This window comes from Trichosurus vulpecula, chromosome 2 (assembly GCF_011100635.1).
Source record: "Trichosurus vulpecula isolate mTriVul1 chromosome 2, mTriVul1.pri, whole genome shotgun sequence".
NCBI classification, from domain to species: domain Eukaryota; kingdom Metazoa; phylum Chordata; class Mammalia; order Diprotodontia; family Phalangeridae; genus Trichosurus; species Trichosurus vulpecula.
The window spans coordinates 186,359,423-186,377,586 of NC_050574.1; the positions used below are offsets into that span (position 1 = coordinate 186,359,423).

Genomic DNA, 18,164 nt, shown 5'->3' on the forward strand with positions numbered 1-18,164 from the left:
GTCTCAGAAGGTGATAAGCGTAGGGGCATGGATTGAGGGGTTAGCATCAGCCAAGAGCTATGTTACCTTGCCTGACACCAGAGGAAAGGACAAAGCATGGTTAATGATGGACTTTTGAAGCTGAGCAGTAGAGGAATGGTGAATTCCCACCATGACTGACCGGTTTCCTTAGCCGAGTGTAGTAGGCATATGTAGTGGAAGTAGAAGCAAGGTGATTTGTCGAGGCATTGGCAGGATGACGCTCGAGGGGAGGTTTTGAACAGCTTTTGAGAATGGTACGATAGTGAATCAGTAGACTGATAAAAGGTTGCTCTGTAGCCTTGTGAGTTGTGTTCAGGTTAGGGAGCATCCGTTGATGATCATTTCCAGTCTTCCTCCGGTAGCCCTTGACTGCTGGGGAATAGGAACAATGACTGCGGTGATGGCAACAATACTATGGCAATAACAAATGCCTTACAGGGGTTTTCCAGGATTGTGCATGCTCAGGGTGGGAACAACAAAGGTCAAGGGGGCAAGGGACTCAAGGGCAGACAAGACCCTTGAAACTAGTTAAAATGACCGAACATAGGGGGAAAACTATGAAGCATGGGAAGTGAAGCCACAACAGAGGTGATGTACTGGGAGAATGGGGAGAAATTGAGGGTTAAGAGGTCCTAATAAAGGAAGACCTCAGTAATTCAATCAACAAGCATTTATTAAGCACTTACTGTGTGTTAGGCACTGGGCTAAGTGCCTAGAAAAAAAAAAGGAGTAGAAAAAAAGAATGGTGGAAACGTAGTCCTCGCCCTCAAGGAGCTTATGTTCTAATAAGGGAGGTATTACAGACTCAGTGTTTGAATCCCGATGTCCAAATCAGGATTCATTGTCTTTCTTTCTAAACGCTTACATCTTCTGAAACATCTGTAATTCAGTCAATCAGCTATTGAGGGTATTAGCATCCTCCCAGAAACCTAGGCTTACAACCTTGGTATCATCTTCAACTCCTCCCACTCACCCCACATAGCCAATTTGTCACCAAATCTCGTTTTTAACCTTTACAACCTCTTATGTACATTCCTTTCTTTTTTTCAATTAATAGCATTTTTGTTAATTTTTATTAGTCTCCCACTCCTCCCCCACCATCGAGCACATTAAATACATATACACGTACACACACAATCCTTTAATACATAGTTGCAGAGTTCAGCAGAACAAATCCTCATATTAGCCATGTCTGAAAATGTATGTCATTTTTTGTGTTTTTAGTTCATTACCTTTGTCAGCCAGGTAACTACCACGTTTCATATTCATTCTTTTCAACTTATGCTTTATTATTGAGTTGATCTGATTTCTTTTTTTTAACATATAATGTTATCATTTTAGAAATTGTTATAGTTCTTTTCATTTCATTCTGTATCAGTTCACTCGGTTTCCTCTTTCATCATTTTTATGAAAATAACATTCCATCATATCCATAAATCATACTTGTTTAACCATTCCTCAATAGGACACTCATCTATTTTCCAATTTTTGGCTACTACAGAAAAAAAAAACTTATAAATAATTTTGTATATATAGATCCCTTCCATCTTTTATTTCTTTGGGGCATAGGGCTATTAATGGTCTAGCTGGGTTAAAAGGTATGTACAGTTTTCTAACTTTCTAGGCATAGCTCCAAATTGTTTTCCAAAGTGGCTGGACCAATTCACAGCTCCCCCAACAGTGTAGTAGTATGTATACTTGTTTTCCCCCAATCTTTCTAACATTTGTCATTTTTTTTTTCTTTTGTCTTCTTGGCCAGGCTTATAGCTGCGAGGTGGATCCTCAAAGTTGCTTTAACATATTTCTCTGATTACTAGTCATTTAGAGTATTTTTTCCCCATAAGATTATTGATAGTTTGGATTTCTTCCTTTGAAAGCTGCCTATTCATATCCTTTGATCTATTGGGGAATGGCTCCTGACTTCTTTTAAGACTTAGCTAAAATCACATCTTATAGAGGAAGCCTTTCCTGTCTTCCCTTTCCTCACCATCTGCCAGTGCCTCCCCCTCTGAGATTATCTCCCATCTGTTTTGCATATATCTTGTATGTACCTAGTTATTTTCATATTTGTCTCACCATTAGAATATAATTTCCTTCAAGATAGTTATGATTTTGTTGCTTTTCTTTGTATCACTCTCACTTCAGAATCAGCCAAATGGATGGCACAGTGGATAAAATATTGGGCCTGGAATCAGGAAGACTTGAGTTCAAATCCTGTTACAGACACTTTTTAGCTGTGTGACTCTAGGCAAGTCACTTAACCTTTTCCAACCTCTGTTTCCTCATCTGTAAAGTGGTGATAATAATAATAATAATACCTACCTACCAGGGTTATTGTGAGGATCTAATGAGAATAATATTTGTAAAACTCTTTGTACACCTTAAAGTACCATATAAATGCTAGGTATCATCATTATTACTAATATTCAGGCACCTCACATAGAGCTTGCCACACATTAAGTGCAAAGTAAATGTTTGTTGGTGATGTAAAGAGCACTCTAAAAATACTTTTTGAATTGAATTGTGTTTTTTAGAGCCTCAAGAGGATGTAGAAGGTTTTTTTTAAAGTAGGTAGTATCTACTTCCACCTCTTTTTTTCTTGGGGAAAGAAAAGTAGTGAATGTGATCACCTCTAAAAATGTACAATGGTTAACTTATTTGCTTGGATAGTATAGTGAAACATATCATGAAACTGGGATTAAACAATGTTAAAATTAAAAGTATTCTTCTCTTGAGGAACAAATGGTACAGACTAGTATCTTTGTTATAATAGACAAACCTTTTGAATAAATTGGAAGCAGTGACCATAATCTATCTGGACTTCATTAAGTTTTTTTTTCACATAACAATCTTTTTAAGGAAATTATTGATTGTTTATATGATTTTTCCTTTGACCCATTTATTCTTTAGGATTAGATTATTTAGTTTCCAACTCATTTCTAATCTATCTTTCCACTTCCCTTTGTTGAATGTAATTTTATTGCATTATGATCCCAAATGAATACATTTAATATTTCTGTCTTTCTACATTTGATTTTGAGTGTTTTGTTCCCTAATACATGGTCAGTTTTTGTGTAGGTGCCATATGCTGCTGGGAAAAAGGCATATTCCTTTCTGTTCCCATTCAGTTGTCATAGCTAACTTTTCTAACATTCTATTTACCTCCTTAGTTTCTTTCTTGTTTATTTTTCAGTTGGATTTATTGAGCTCTGAGAAGGGAAAGTTGAGGTCCCCCACCAGTATAGTTTTGCTATTTCTTTCTGTAACTCACTTAACTTTTCCTTTAAGAATTTAGATGCTATACTATTTGGTGCATATATGTTTAGTATTGATATTGCTTCATTGTCTATGGTAGTTTTTAGCAAGATGTAGCTTCCTTCCTTAACTCTTTTAATTAGGTCTATTTTTGCTTTTATTTTGTCTGACATTAGGATTGCTACCCCTGCCTTTTTTTTTTTACTTCAGCTAAAGCACAATACATTCTGTTCCAGCCCCTTACCTTTACTCTGTGTGTGTCTCTCCTTCAAGTGTGTTTCTTGTGGAATTGCTAAACAAATTGTGGTATATGAATGTAAAGGAATACTATTGTGCTATAAGAAATGAGGAGGAGACAGACTTCATTATAACTTGGAAAGACTTATATGAACTGATGCTGAGTGAGGGGAACAGAACCAAGAGAACATTATACATGATTACAGACACACTTGATCTGTAAGGACTAACTTTGATAGACTTGGCTCTTCTCATCAATGCAAGATTCAAAGACAGCTCTAAAGACTCATCATGGAAAAAGCTATGCACATCCAGAGAAAGAATTACAGAATCTGAATGCAGATTGAGACAAACTATTTGCTCTTTTTTTCTCCTTTTTTGGTTTTGTTTCTTCTTTTTCATGATTCATTCAATTGGTTGTAATTCTTTACAACTGAACTATTATGTAAATAAGTTCAATGAGAAGGTATATGTAGAACCTATATTGGATTACATGCTGTCTTGGGGGGGAAGGGGGAGGAGAGGGAGGGAGAAAAAAATTGGAACTCAAAAACTTGTGGAACTGAGTATTGTAAACTAAAAATAAAAATAAATTAATAAAAAAGTATTTCTTGTAAATAACATATTGTAGGCTTCTGGTTTTTGACCCACTTTGCTATCCACTTCCATTTTATGGAAGAGTTCATCCCATGCACATTCACAGTTATGATTACTAACTGTGTATTTCCCTCCATCCTATTTTTCTTCCCGTGTGTCCTCTTTCACCCTTTCCCTCCTCACCAGTGTTTTGCTTCTGTCTACGACCTCCCCTGAACTGCCCTCCCTTCTGTCAGTCCCCCCCAACCCCCCTCCTCCCACTTTACTTAATCTCCTCCCTTTCTACTTCCCTCTCAGGTAAGATACATTTCTATATTCAGCTGATCATGTATATTATTCGCTCTTTGAGCCAATACTGATGAGAGTAAGGTTCAAGAGATGCCTATCACCCACCCTCCCCATCTTCCCCTCCCCTTAATAGAAGGCTTTTGTTCTATAAAACTAGGACTCAGTCAAAAGGCCACACTTGAGGCCCTAGGAGGCCACATGTGGCCTCGAGGCTGCAGGTTCCCCACCCCTGGCCCTGCCTTCATTTATACCATATTGCAAAATTACCTGGAAGATTGTGTTACAATGGGGATTATTGAGGATACAGTGCTAGCCTCTGGGAAAATTTATTGAATGGTCTGTTGTAGAGGCCCATCTTGAGGCTCTTTATATCTAGGGCAAATACAAAGTAGACAAAAACTACATCCTAAGTAGATGCAAGATACTCAAAGATTGGCTAGTTACCCACCTGGAGCTGTCTTTAGCAGGCCAAGTTTCTAGCCCTAGAGCCACAACTAACAATTTTCATGACCTTTAGCTACTTCTTTTGCTCCTTTTTACTTCAATTTCCCCAGATCTAAAATAGTTGTAACATCAGCCTGTATCCACCAAATACTGTGACTGTGGGGAAGAATGAAAGAGCAGGAATATGAGGGTGGTTTTCAAAAGTCAAAGGTATCCACAAAATCATGTTTATTATTAATAATGTCCAATAATAGTTTTCTGTCCAAGTTGAAGGGAGCAGTCAGGTAAATGATTTGCCACAGGGATTCTTGGATTAAAAATGCTACAGGATAATCTGAAAGTTAGACACATGTACACACACACACACACAAATACACACATAGTATATTTTTCCCAGCAGCTTTGCCTTTCTGAATTACGTTGTATTTAATCAAACAATCAGTCAACAAGCATTTAGTTAGTACCTTCTGTGTTCCAGGCCTTATGCTATGCACTGAGCATGCAAATAATGAGAAGGGAATAAGCATTTATTAAATATCTTTCATGTGCCAGGCACATGGCTAAGTTTTTGTTGTTCAGTACTTTTCAGTCGTGTCCAGCTCTCTTTGACCCCTTTTGGTGTTTTCCTGGAAAAGGTACTGGAGTGATTTGCCATTTCTTTCTCCAGTTCATTTTGCAGATGAGGAAACTGAGGCAAAAGGGGCTAAGTGACTTGCCTAGGGTGTTAACTGGACCAGGTGTTAACTAACCTGTGGGTGGCCAGAGCCAAACAAACAGAGCAGACTAGAGATAGGAGAGTCAAGACACAAAGAGAAGGTTAATTAATTTCAGTGAGGAAAATGACGGATGCATCCAGAAGCCCCCTATCCTAAGGGGGAGGGTTTGACATGCTGGATTAAAGGCAGGTCTTATATATATACTGGGCTGGACTGTGACATAATCATTTTCAGTTCTTGAGTTACTGTTCCCATGGGCCCTGTGAGAACAGTGTTGAGAGTCATGCCCATCCCGTGGGGCACAGAACCAGAGTTCTGTGATAAGACCAGGAGTACAGTCAATGTCAATGATAAGGAATAAGGATTGTGAACATGTGATGGATGACCGTGGAATGATAGGGGGATCTAAATCCCTCAGTGAACAGCTGGTGCTGGTCCAGGCAATACACTTTGCCAGAGGGTGATATCCTGAGTGCAAAAGAATACTGTTATGCCAAGCTCAGGGCACAGCCTGCTTACTGGGCCTTAGCTCTGGGAAGCAAGGCATCTCTAAAATATTTTGACAAGGGTCACATAGCTAGTAAGTATCTGAGGCTGGATTTGAACTCATGTCCTACTGACTCTGGCCTCAGCACTCAATCTGCTTCACCACCTAGCTCCTAAGTGCTTTACAAGTATTATCTCAAAATTTCAAATATAACAAGTGAAACAGTTCTTCTTAGGTCAGCTTCCTGAGAATTAGCTTTGCTAAATTTGGAGTGGTTCACCATCAGTAAACTGACCAACTTAATGGATTCTTTGGCCATGGCAATTCATGAAACAAAGATAATATAAAATGCCCTTTCTCTAGGTCTGTCCCCCTCCTCTTCTGCAGTTATGGTGAGAGAGTATCAAAAAAGGAGGTAGAGGCAGTTAAAAATCTCAGAATTTAGGCAGTCTATGAACGCTAACTATTGATTCTTGGAATATGAATTCCTTGTCCAATGTTCACACCTTACCAGAGGAGCCAAATCCTATGACTCTTGACATCTTCACTCTAAGTGAAACCAGAAGACAAAAGGTAATTGTCACTAAGTGTAAGCATGGCTCACAGCCTCACCATGGAGAGAAAGGAGATAAAGGAATAGGTGGAGCAGGCTTTAGGCTTTGTTCAAAGGTAATAAAAACCATCATTTAATGGGACGGATGTTCATATGATACTACCGGTGCTCATGCTAGACATTTTCAAAAATACCACCAGGAAGATAATTACAGGTCACGTAATTATGTACCACATACCTGTACAACTTCAACTGTAAGGGTGAGGAGGTAGAGGAATTCTGTGAAGAACATCAGATGTATCTGTGATCTCATCAATTTGAGTATTTCTTCCAATGATGCAGATTACAAACTCAATTGTGCTTGCCCACACTGTGGCTACCATCCACAGACTCCCATTAGTTCGCTACCTGGAGGCTACTCAGCACGCTGGTAAACCTCCCCTTCTTTTTCAGATTCTCCACCTGTCGCTCCTTGCCCTTGCCTTCTTATCTCCCTGCCATCATTCACTCACTTTCTTCTTTGAAGGGTATATATGGCAGCATGTATACTAGGTGATCTCTGAGGTCCCTTCTAGCCCTAAGCCTATCATCCTCTTATCTTACTGTGCTACCATTTTCCCACTCAGCCAAGTTTACAGCCTTGGAGTCAGCCTTTACTTTTCACTTTCCCCCACCCTCCTTGTCCAATCAACTGCCCTTATCCAGTTTTGTCATTTCTCCCTCCACGAAATCCCTTTCTTTCTGCACACAAAGTCGAAACTTTCCTGTTCAGTTTCTCATCCCCTCTTACCTGGACTATTTCGTGAACTTACTAATTGCTCTCCTTGGTTTCTCACCTCTCCATTTTCCAAACGATCCCTCACTCGACTGTCAAGATAATTTTCCTAAATCGTGTCCATCTGTGGCATTCAAATGTTCAATAATCTACAATGGCTTATTGTTGTGTCTAGGACAAATTACATATTTTGCAGCTTTTTATTTAAAAGCTTTCTCAATTTGTCTCTAGCTTACCATTACAGAATTATTTCATACAACCCCTTTCCACATATTCTATATTCTTGCAAAACTAACTTGTTTGCTATCATCTAAACTTGTCATTTATTTTGTACAATCTGTCTCCCATAACTGGAATATATTCTGGCTGCACCGCAGCTCCTTAAAGTGTTTCAAAACTCAGGTTTGGTGCCATTTCCAGATAAGATTTTCATGATATACCCAGCATTTATTTATCTGTATAAATAAATGTTGTCCCCTTAGCCTTAGTAGAATTCAAGCTTATTGAGGATAGGAACTGCTTTTAAAAAATTAGCCTTACCTATAGTAGGCATTTAATAAATGCTTTTTGAATAAATTAACTAATACATACTATAATAAACCATAGCATAACATAGTAAATGTTAATTAAATATTTATTTTATACAAGCATTGTTTTTCCTTTTAGAATTTAAAAAAGTTTTTTTCTTATGATTTGAATGGCCCAGGTCTCATAAAATCAAATTTGAGCTGATGTCTTCTTTTTCTCTCAATAAATTACTCTAGTAAGCACAGACATTTTGACTCAGTGAACCCTTGTGGGTATAGGTTTTTTGTTCATAATTATGCTATTTTTTCCCAGAGAAAAGCATTTTTCAAAAGAAAAGGCTGATCCAACATGTCTCTGCTCTAACTTTTTCCTGAGTTTATTCAAAATTCTGCTCAATGTCAGAAAAAAATCAATCCACTGGGAAACAATAAATAACAGCTCTCAGAGTATTTGACACTTAATTGGAAAGTTGAGTAAGCAATTAACAGGTTAATTAGAGACTTTCGAGAAGGAACTCAGAAACCTCTTTCACAGAATTGGAAAAGACAGGCTTAAAAAAGTATCCTGACTGACTGAACATTTTTACCTTCCCTGTGCTTGGACATTGTCAGGAACCTTTCAAAGAATAGAGAAGATAGCAACATTGTGGGCATTAGGTCCTGATAAAGGAGGGGAGAAGAGATAAGTGTATACATATGCTTGAAGAATATTTAATTTAGTGCTTTAAAGTTCCATGATCTTGTCATTGTGAATGACTCCCTCCCCATCAATGGAATTTCAGCCAACCACCTTATTAAGTCTTTTGTAAATGATTTTTATCAGTTGTGCCCTTTAAACAAAAAAAAGGAAAGGGAAAAAAGAGAAATTCAACACTTAGTGACTAACCTTCTAGAGAGGAGCCTCTCAGAACTTACCTAGGCTTGTTGTAACATAACCCACACTAGTCTATCAGTAGCCTCTATTCAGAGCTTCCCCTGATTGGTGGAGTCTGGAGAACTTATGTTGCATCCACATAGCTTTGATTACACTCAGGGTCACTTCTTTGCCAGGTGAAGGCATCTAAGTGAGACTCCCATTATGTGCCAGTAAATTGGATGAAATCTAGGAGCTCATTGATGTGCATGCTAGCTTCACTAGTGTAGATCACAACCCAGCCATGTCTTAAAATCCTGTGTTTCTTGGCTGGGTTCATAGGCATGCTGCCATATTCAGTCCAACCAATATGCTGGATATCCATCTCCACATCTTCTGATGTTGCATACGTACCAATGGGGCATTTGGCCCATCCATCAGTTATCTCTCACTCTTACTGCATGATGAGTCCTTCTCCTTTTCCAGTCATTCATTTTTCTGGTGTTACCTTTTATATCACTTTTCTGGCTCAAGTCTCTATAAAAACATATGTATGTGTGCATGTACATGCACATGCACACACACACACAAACACACACGCACACACATACACACACAGAGGCACATCTTCTTACTGTCAGAATTCTTCCAGTAGTGTTGTATGGCTATGAATGATACAATATACCACCATTTATGAAGACCTGAATTTGCAGTTTATTAGAAGTATAATGGAGAGTGTCATCATGGGCGAGAGTAGGTAGCTACATATTACCAAGGAACAATTGGCCAGGAAATAACTTTATATTTAATAGAATTATACACATTGAATGGTTTGGTTATAGGATTGACACATGGGTTGCAGGGTGGAATGAGGAAGGTGGGTTCTATTAAGTTTATAAATATTTTGGAAAACACTGAAAGTGAGTGCTAAATGTGGTGATGTTAGTGATGTGGTGATGATGTTAGAGGGAGAGATTGTGCTAAATAATTCTACACTCAGCTTTCTTGACAACACTTCTCTAAAAACTTTTATCTCTTACTCCTGTGATATCAGTAGCCATGTTTATAAGATGATGATGATGATGATGATGACAATGATGATAGCAGGCTGGCATAGTAGGTACAGAGCTGGTCTCAGCACTAGGAAGATCTGGATTCAGCCCTGTGCCTGGACCATACTGGGTGTACAACTTGGGCATTGTCCCTAATGATAACAGTTGGGATTTGTGTCATATTGTGCTTGCAGGTTTGCAAAGTGCTTTCCATATATTATCTTGCTTGAGAAACTCTGAACTAAAAGACATCACATGGGAAACCCATTTTCAGAGACTACCATGACATACTGATTGCTGATAAATTCAACCATTCATTCTTTGTAATAATGACTAGCATTTATATAGTACCTACTGTGTACCACTCACTTTGCTAAGTGCTTTACAGTTATTCTCATTTGGTTCTCATAACAACCCTGCAAAGTAGGTGTTGTTATTATCTCCCCCTTACGGATGAGAAAACTAAGGCAGACAGAGGTTAAGTGACTTGGCCAGCATGGCACAGCTAGTGTTTGTGGCTGGATTTGAACTCAGGTCTTCTTGACCTCAGGCTTAGAACTCTAGCCAATGAGCTGCTCGCTTGTTTATTAGCTGGTATACATTAACCATAGAAATCTTTTTCTCTGTTTTCCCTCTCTGCTCATAAATGTTTAGCATGTACTTTATGCCCTTCTCTGTAATTATTCTCTTGTTTGCTGTCCTCAAGTTTTTAAAAGCCCACTTAACACTTTTTCTAGTTGTCATGGAATTGATCCTTCTTGGTTTTTAACATTTTTCTCACCTGTATTTCCCGGTTTGCCATATATTTTAACAGTGGTTTGTTTTTTCTGCTTTCAAATATGGAATTCTAATCTATCTTGTTAGCACATTGTTCTACCATATAGTGCGTCTTCAAGAAAAAATATTAGCTTGCAGTTCTTTGAACCTTTCCAGTAGCCTTTGTAATTTGTATATTTTACTGCTTCCGTAATTTTTTGCCCCCTTTTGCTCACTTCACCTTTTCATACACAGTAATTAAGAAATGTCTTCACCATTTCTTGATATTTGATGAGACATTTCCTCTTACCTTAAAGAGACTTGTCTCATCTGAGTTTAGAAGAATAGTTAGAACTGCAAGTATTTGATAACTTCGGTAATCATCCTTACTTGACTGTGTTTGGGTTTTAAGTGCAGAAGGAAAAGATAGTGAGCCAACATGAGGTAAGGTTTGCAAGAAAAACATGAGGTAGGGAATTCAATAGAATATCTGTAGATATACAGATACTAGCTTATTGTGACTTTAGGTCTTAAAATCATTTAATCCAATAGAAACTATATTTTAAGAATGTGCTACTAATGAAGGATATGGGGCTGCCAGTCTGATAATCATCGAATTATTTGCAAAATGAAATTGTAAGCACACTATCAAATGTTCCAGGCCATTTCACCAATGTGTTTCTTTGTGGAGCAGTGTTAGCACATTGGGATGGGCAGCATATTTCCTTAGAGAAGGAATTATTACTCTGGAGATGGATAGATTTCAGAACCTTAATGTATGGATAGGTTTCAGGGAGTCCAGAAACTTGGGTGGGGGAAAAATTACATCTTTATTTTCACTAATCTTGTTTTCCTTTGTAATCTATATATTTTATTTTATGCATTTTAAAACACTCTGTGAAGGCATCCATAGGCTTCACCAGACTGCTCAAAGGGTTCATGACAAACCTATATTGTTGTAGTACATCTGTTGAAGAGAAATTATTTACCTCATCCTTTGACCTCTCAAAATTGTTTGTTTAATTCTCTTTGTACACTTAGAATGCCAATGAAGATTCAATCTTCACCAATATATTCCAGTACAAAGAGCATTGGACTTTAAATGAGAAATGTCAGTTTTGAACTCTGACTCACCCACTATATATTTCTTCTTCTTCTTCTTCTTCTTCTTCTTCTTCTTCTTCTTCTTCTTCTTCTTCTTCTTCTTCTTCTTCTTCTCCTTCTCCTTCTCCTTCTCCTTCTCCTTCTCCTTCTCCTTCTCCTTCTCCTTCTCCTTCTCCTTCTCCTTCTCCTTCTCCTTCTCCTTCTCCTTCTCCTTCTCCTTCTCCTTCTCCTTCTCCTTCTCCTTCTCCTTCTCCTTCTCCTTCTCCTTCTCCTTCTCCTTCTCCTTCTCCTTCTCCTTCTCCTTCCTATCTCACTTTGTCTCTCTCCATCTCTCCTTGTCTTTATATACCTCTGTCACTGCCTCCTTTCTTTCTCCCTTCTCTCCATATACATCAACTAATTTCCTCAGAGTTCTTGTGAGGATCAAATTTCCTAATTTATAGTACTTGATGCATATCTTGATTCACACTGTGTAAGTATTTATTAAAATCCATCTTGGGCATGGACATTACCATCAGATTATCAAGTTTGGTCTGGGCCTACCTAGCACTATAGATATGATATGGTAACACCTAGCTCTAAGAGGCTTATCATTTTCTTGTGTACCAATAATTCTTAGACTGTTAAGATATGAATGTATGTGTTGCTTATAAATGTCTTTTTAAAATTGCAGATTGTAAACCATGCCTTTAGTCAAGCGGAACATCGAACCCAGGCATCTCTGCCGAGGAGCGCTACCAGAAGGGATTTCCAGTGAACTGGAATGTGTAACCAATAGTACTCTGGCAGCTATCATACGACAGTTAAGCAGTCTAAGTAAGTTTTCTTCTTGAAAAGTTTTTCTGATGACCAATGGTATCCTATTCATTTTAATGCTAGTAAAATATTTTGAAAATGTGAAGATATATTGTGATAGAGGAGTATCCTCTGGTATTAGTGAGACTACTTGAAGTCTATGAGAGTGCATGGGTTTACTTATCTCAGATACAGACATGACCCTCTGCCATTCTAAAAATCCCATCTCCTCAGCATCAGGCAGGACTAGCAGTAAATCATTCTGGACATGGAGTTCTATTAAATTGTTAAAATAAATAAAACCATTACTTCAGATGAATTCATTCAAGAATTCCCATTAATGTTAATATTTGCATCAAGGGATACTATTGCAATTTTTCAACTATAATCAAATGAAATAAGAAAAATCTTGATCCTGCCACTAATTTGCTGGGTGAATGTGAACACATTATTTTACTTCTCAAGTTTTCTGTTTCAGCATCTGTAAAATGAGTTAGTTGAGTCAGACAATATCTGAGCCCCTTCTTTAGATTTAACAATTTATAATTCTGAGCATTTGAAAAAGTATGTTTAGAATTTTATTATTTCAAAATAGGTAACAGATGCTTCTGCGGCAAACAATTAAAAAGAGATGAGCTGTGATAGGGTCTTTAGCCAATAGATGATGACTATTCCATGTTGTATATAGGGATTAATAATACAACTTAAATTTAAATCAAGGACTTTGCAAAGCAGTTCATGAAATATTCTTTGCCTTTTAAACTCTTCTTAAGCCCTCTTGGGGATGCTTTTACTCAAATTCACTTCACTTCTTATGGCTCTAGCATTAATACTTGTGAATGGAACTTTAAGATGAATTCTTTATGGTTGATGGCATTTTAAAGAGCTTCCAGCCGTGTTGGCTGAGCCACTTTGAACTGACTTTTCAAGGGGTAATATATGTATGCCCTTATTTCCTTTCAGAATTTTCAAACATGCTGAATTCGATTTTTGGATGCTTTTAATGGTTTGGGAATGCTTGAGATGCTAAATACTTAGTTGTAATCTTTGAGCCTACTTGAGATCAAATTTATGCTAGTTAGAAAAGTACAAGGTTTATAATCTTCTATTTCTTTGAGGTTTTGTTGTTAAGATTTCAATTCTTTTCAAACAAATAAACAAACACCATAATGTAATTTTACACCACTGTGAGTTAAGGGTTATAACAATGATGTAATTGAGAAGTGTTCAGAAGTACAATATTCACTAACTTCCTTAATGTAATTTGGTTTATTCCTATTATATAACTCAGTGGTTTTCTAGTTATAAATGAAACTTTCTCTTATTCTTTAAAATTTTTCTTTGGTGACATGGTGCTTTTTTTTGAGGTTCATAGGAACTGAAAAGGTAGCTTAAGATTTTACATAATCAGTGTTGTGCCCAAATTATCATTTAGTTAAAAATAAGATCCATGAGGACTTCTTTCTAAAGCACCTTAAGACAGAGAGAAATTAGGGAGATAAAACCAATGTAAAGAAAGCTTGGTAAGAGGTTCAGCTGAACAGGCATCCAGAAGGCATTCAAGGATAAAAATAAGATAACAAACAGAAGAAAAATAGAAAAGATTTGTAAACATTTTTATAACAAACTTTTCACCATCGAAGATAGGAAAGCCACCACACTTGGAGTCAGTAACATCACATTGGATGGGCATATACAAGAGGAGGTAGAAATGATACTAAAGAATACAAAGATGGGGAAAGTAACCTGAGTAGGCTAAGTGTGCATAGTGTGGCTATTTGGTTTCTACCACTCCATTCACTACACTTTCACTTCAGACCTAGATTCCACACTCTTCCTGCAGTCATCATAGAAAATCTCATATTGTTAGTATTTATTGTATTTGTTGTTCCATCATCCTTGCTGGAAGTTACACAATTGTGGAACCATTGAAGGATTGATTCACAAAGTATATAAAGAAGACATGGGAAAAAAAAATCTCAGATCTTATTAATACCAAAAAAGGTGACTTAGATCATCAACAAGTACTGACTCAAAGGTTTACTTTCTTTATATATAACATTTTTTCAAGTTTACTGGCAATACACAGCAATATTTATTGAGCATAAAACAGTGTAATATGCAGTAAAAGTTACTAAGATTATCATACTTTTTCACCTAGTAATTCCATTATTGGGAATAAAAGAGGATTGTGTTTGTAACCTCCACCTTAAGATCAGAGAACAAAGTTTTTAGGCATACACAAGAGTTTTGACATGACCACACAAGAAAGTGCTTGGTTCAAAGTTTTCATAATGACATTATATGTAACTATCAAAAATCTCCTCCAAAAAAAGAAAGAAAACAGTCTAAGTATTCAACAATAAGGGAATAGTTAAATGATCATGGAATGTTAATGGATCATTAAACAATCAGTCAGTTACTATAAAGCATCTGTCATGTGCTAGACACTGGAGGTAGGAGGACAAAAAAAATGAAACAGTTCCTGCCCCTTCCCCCAAGAAATTACTGCCAAGTCGGGGAAACACTATGTACACATCTAATTATACACAGAATGAAAGGCATTTAATACCAAGTGTCCCAAAAGTCTTAGTGCAGTTTTAAGCTGTATTACCTAAGAAATGTAAATGCTACAAACTTACAAACTATTTATTTAATTTTTTATAATATTGATGTTTATTAAAATTCCTCATCACCATCATCTTGTGCTCATCACTCATCCACTCTAGTCAATTTTCCAACCTTGTAAAAACTTTCATTGGCTACAGTTCAGTGACTGAAAGGATTGCATTTGCAATCCTAGCCTTGAGGTCATCCCAAGAATGAGGTTTTGATGCACACATGACGGTTTTGATATAGCCCCACAAGAAAGAGTGTAGTGGAAATGGATGAGGTGGCCAAAATGGCCAAACAAAAGGATTCCCTCAACAGAGCCACCTGTGTGAGAAAGTGTCATCCTGAAACTGTCTCATGTGCAATGCAATGATAGCATGTCCTGTCTTGTTAAAATCAAAACATTATTCTTCATAATTCACCAGACTTAGTAAGTGTAAAAGCAATTTAAATAATTACATTTTCAAATGATTTTTTGGTAATTTTATAGGCTTTACAGCTCTGAAGTTATTAAAGCTTAAAAATGCACTGAGTCTTTAGGTTACCCTGTACAAGGTATTTAAGGAGAGAAGGCACTAAGAGCTGGGGGAATCAGCAAAGATTTTGTGTAGAAGACAGGCCTTGAATTTAAGCCATGAAGGTAAAGAGGACTTCTGTGACAAGAGAATACATTCTAACCATGGGCAAAGATGAGGAGATGGGAGACGGAGTGTTCTGTGTGAAGCACAAATTGAAATCCAGATTTAGCACTAGAAGGAATCTTGGAGGTCACTGAGTTCTACCCCCTCATCCTACTGATGGGAAAACTAAGGCAACCATAGGTTCAGTGACTTGTTCAGGGTCACACATTTATAAGTGTCGGAGGCTAAATTTGAACTCAGTCTTTGGATATATTGGGGCCAAGTTGTGAAGGGCAGCAACAGCCAAACAGCAATTTATAGTTTATTCTAGAGGCAATATGTGTAGCCACTGAAGTTTTTTGCTGTTTATTGATAAAGCTTATTTATGTTTCTTCCTTTACTTAGGGAAAATCATTTTTGACAGCTCTACAGAGAATGGATTGGAATGGGGGAGTCTCAAGACAGTGAAACCAATTAGGAGGTGATTCCATAGTCCGGGGTAAAAGTGATAAAGGCATGAACGAAGATGGTGGCTGTGTTAGTAGTCAGGAGAGAATGGATGGGAGAGATGGTATGAAGATAGAAATGGTGATATTTACAACTATGATTAGAGTTAGGCTGCATGAGGACAAGGTTTAAGTTACAAACCTGGGGCACTAGAAAAATGGTGGTACTCTAGTACGACATAGGGAAATTTTGGAGAGGGTTGGCTTTGGGGGGAAAGATAATGATTTCTCTTTTAGGCATGTTTAGCTTGAGATGTCTATGGAATATCTAGTTTGAAATTTCCAGTAGGTGGATGTCAACAAATATTAAGAACATAAATAATTATGGAAAGATCTTTATGAAATACTTTAGATGGGGACAAAAACAGAACCAGAAAAGAAGAGAGCAAACTAATTATAACTGTATAAGGGGAAAAGTGAATGAGAATGAACGGACAAAAAATAATCCTGATGGGGATTTAGAGGAAGTCATTGAAAGGTTATGATTCTCTAAGCATTAAAATAATTTCATTTAAATATAAATCATTACCAAGTAAGGTAAGTTTGCACTGATGCTCAAATTTAATTTTAAATAAAGCATTTAACCACAAAAGAAAGCAATGGATTAGGTATTTTGGGGTAGAAAAAAGACACTAGAAGATACGACCCTTCTCCTCAAATAATTGCGCTCTGACTGCAGAAGATATGATAAATAGATAGGAAAATCAATTTTTAAAAAATTTGTAAAAAGACACAGAAATAAGTAGAGATTGATTTTTTTTTAAAGAAAACCAACTCTCAATGATCTGAGTGGTACCTGTGGCCTACCTATCCAAAGACTTTGAGAGGTCATGTGGATCACATTCAATCCTGGGGATTCAGCTTTCATTTTTGTTTTCTGTCGTCATCAGAATGAAACTCTTGGAAAATATGAATGAATTCTTAAGCATGGCTTAGGTTTAGGTCATCCCAAATGTGGATAATAGGATCTCCTTTTCTTACAAAAGCACTTAGTATACAACATAGATATCAGATATGGGACAGCTTTTATCATCTCAGCCACAGAAAACGCATAAATCCCAAAGGACCTGCAAGTCCTTACAGAAACGAAACCTCTTAGTCTCCCCTGTGACTTGCAAGTCCTTACAGAAACAAAACCTCTTAGTCTCCCCTGTAACTTTAAGACACTAGATCTAGGCTGCAGTATCCTAGAGGGTTAGAAAGGTCCAGATCTTTTCATAGCAAGTTTAGTCCTTCGGCTGTCAAACAGTGCTCTGGGAATGAGGCTCTTTTCCTCTGAGAAGTTCACTGTTAAGAAAAAGCTTCTCCCTTGGGGAGACTGGTACTCAGCTCTCAAATCCATGAACTGTCAAACTCAGGATTATCCACGAGGTAATCCCTGAAGGATGGAAACATTTGTTTTCAGGATCAGTAGTCTCTACTTCTTGCTCAGAAAAGTCAGAAGAAGGAATTTAAGAGCTGAAAGTCCCCTCTTAGGCTCACCTTGGCAATCATTGGCCTCTTATCATGTTCTCCCCCCCACAAGATGCCATTTTTTGCTCCTGGAAGGCAAGAGGAATGCTTTTTCTCTTTCTTTGTTCTTTTCTCTAGCTGAATTCTGATCTAGAAGTCTGAGGAAGACTTTTCTCCCTCGAGGGGGAAAAAGAAAAGAAAAGGGGAAAAGATCCAATCTTTATAAAATTTTTATGAGAATCCTATATATCATACATATATATATACATACACGTATATATACATACATATGCACACACATGCATATACACACATATGTATTTATATGTGTGTATATATGTATACATATATATGTGTGTGTATATATCTATATATATCTACATCTATCTCTATCTATCTGTCTATGAATCTATCTATCTATCTATCTATCTATCTATCATATCCTTGATGAGGATAGCAGTAGGTAAAGGGCAAGCATTTCCAAGTAGTAGATTACAGCTTTACCATTGCACA

The 18,164-nt window shown here is 37.2% G+C and overlaps 1 protein-coding gene across 2 annotated transcripts in view; it reads left to right on the forward strand.

Moving 5' to 3' along the window:
- The window catches only part of WASF3 (WASP family member 3), a 183,226-nt gene that overhangs the window by 119,608 nt on the left and 45,454 nt on the right, over positions 1-18,164 (forward strand). For both annotated transcript variants that reach the window (XM_036744465.1, XM_036744464.1), the window contains exon 3: positions 12,339-12,481. In XM_036744465.1, the coding sequence (XP_036600360.1) occupies positions 12,349-12,481 (133 nt within the window). In that variant the 5' untranslated portion in view covers positions 12,339-12,348. The remainder of the gene's footprint in view (positions 1-12,338; positions 12,482-18,164) is intronic.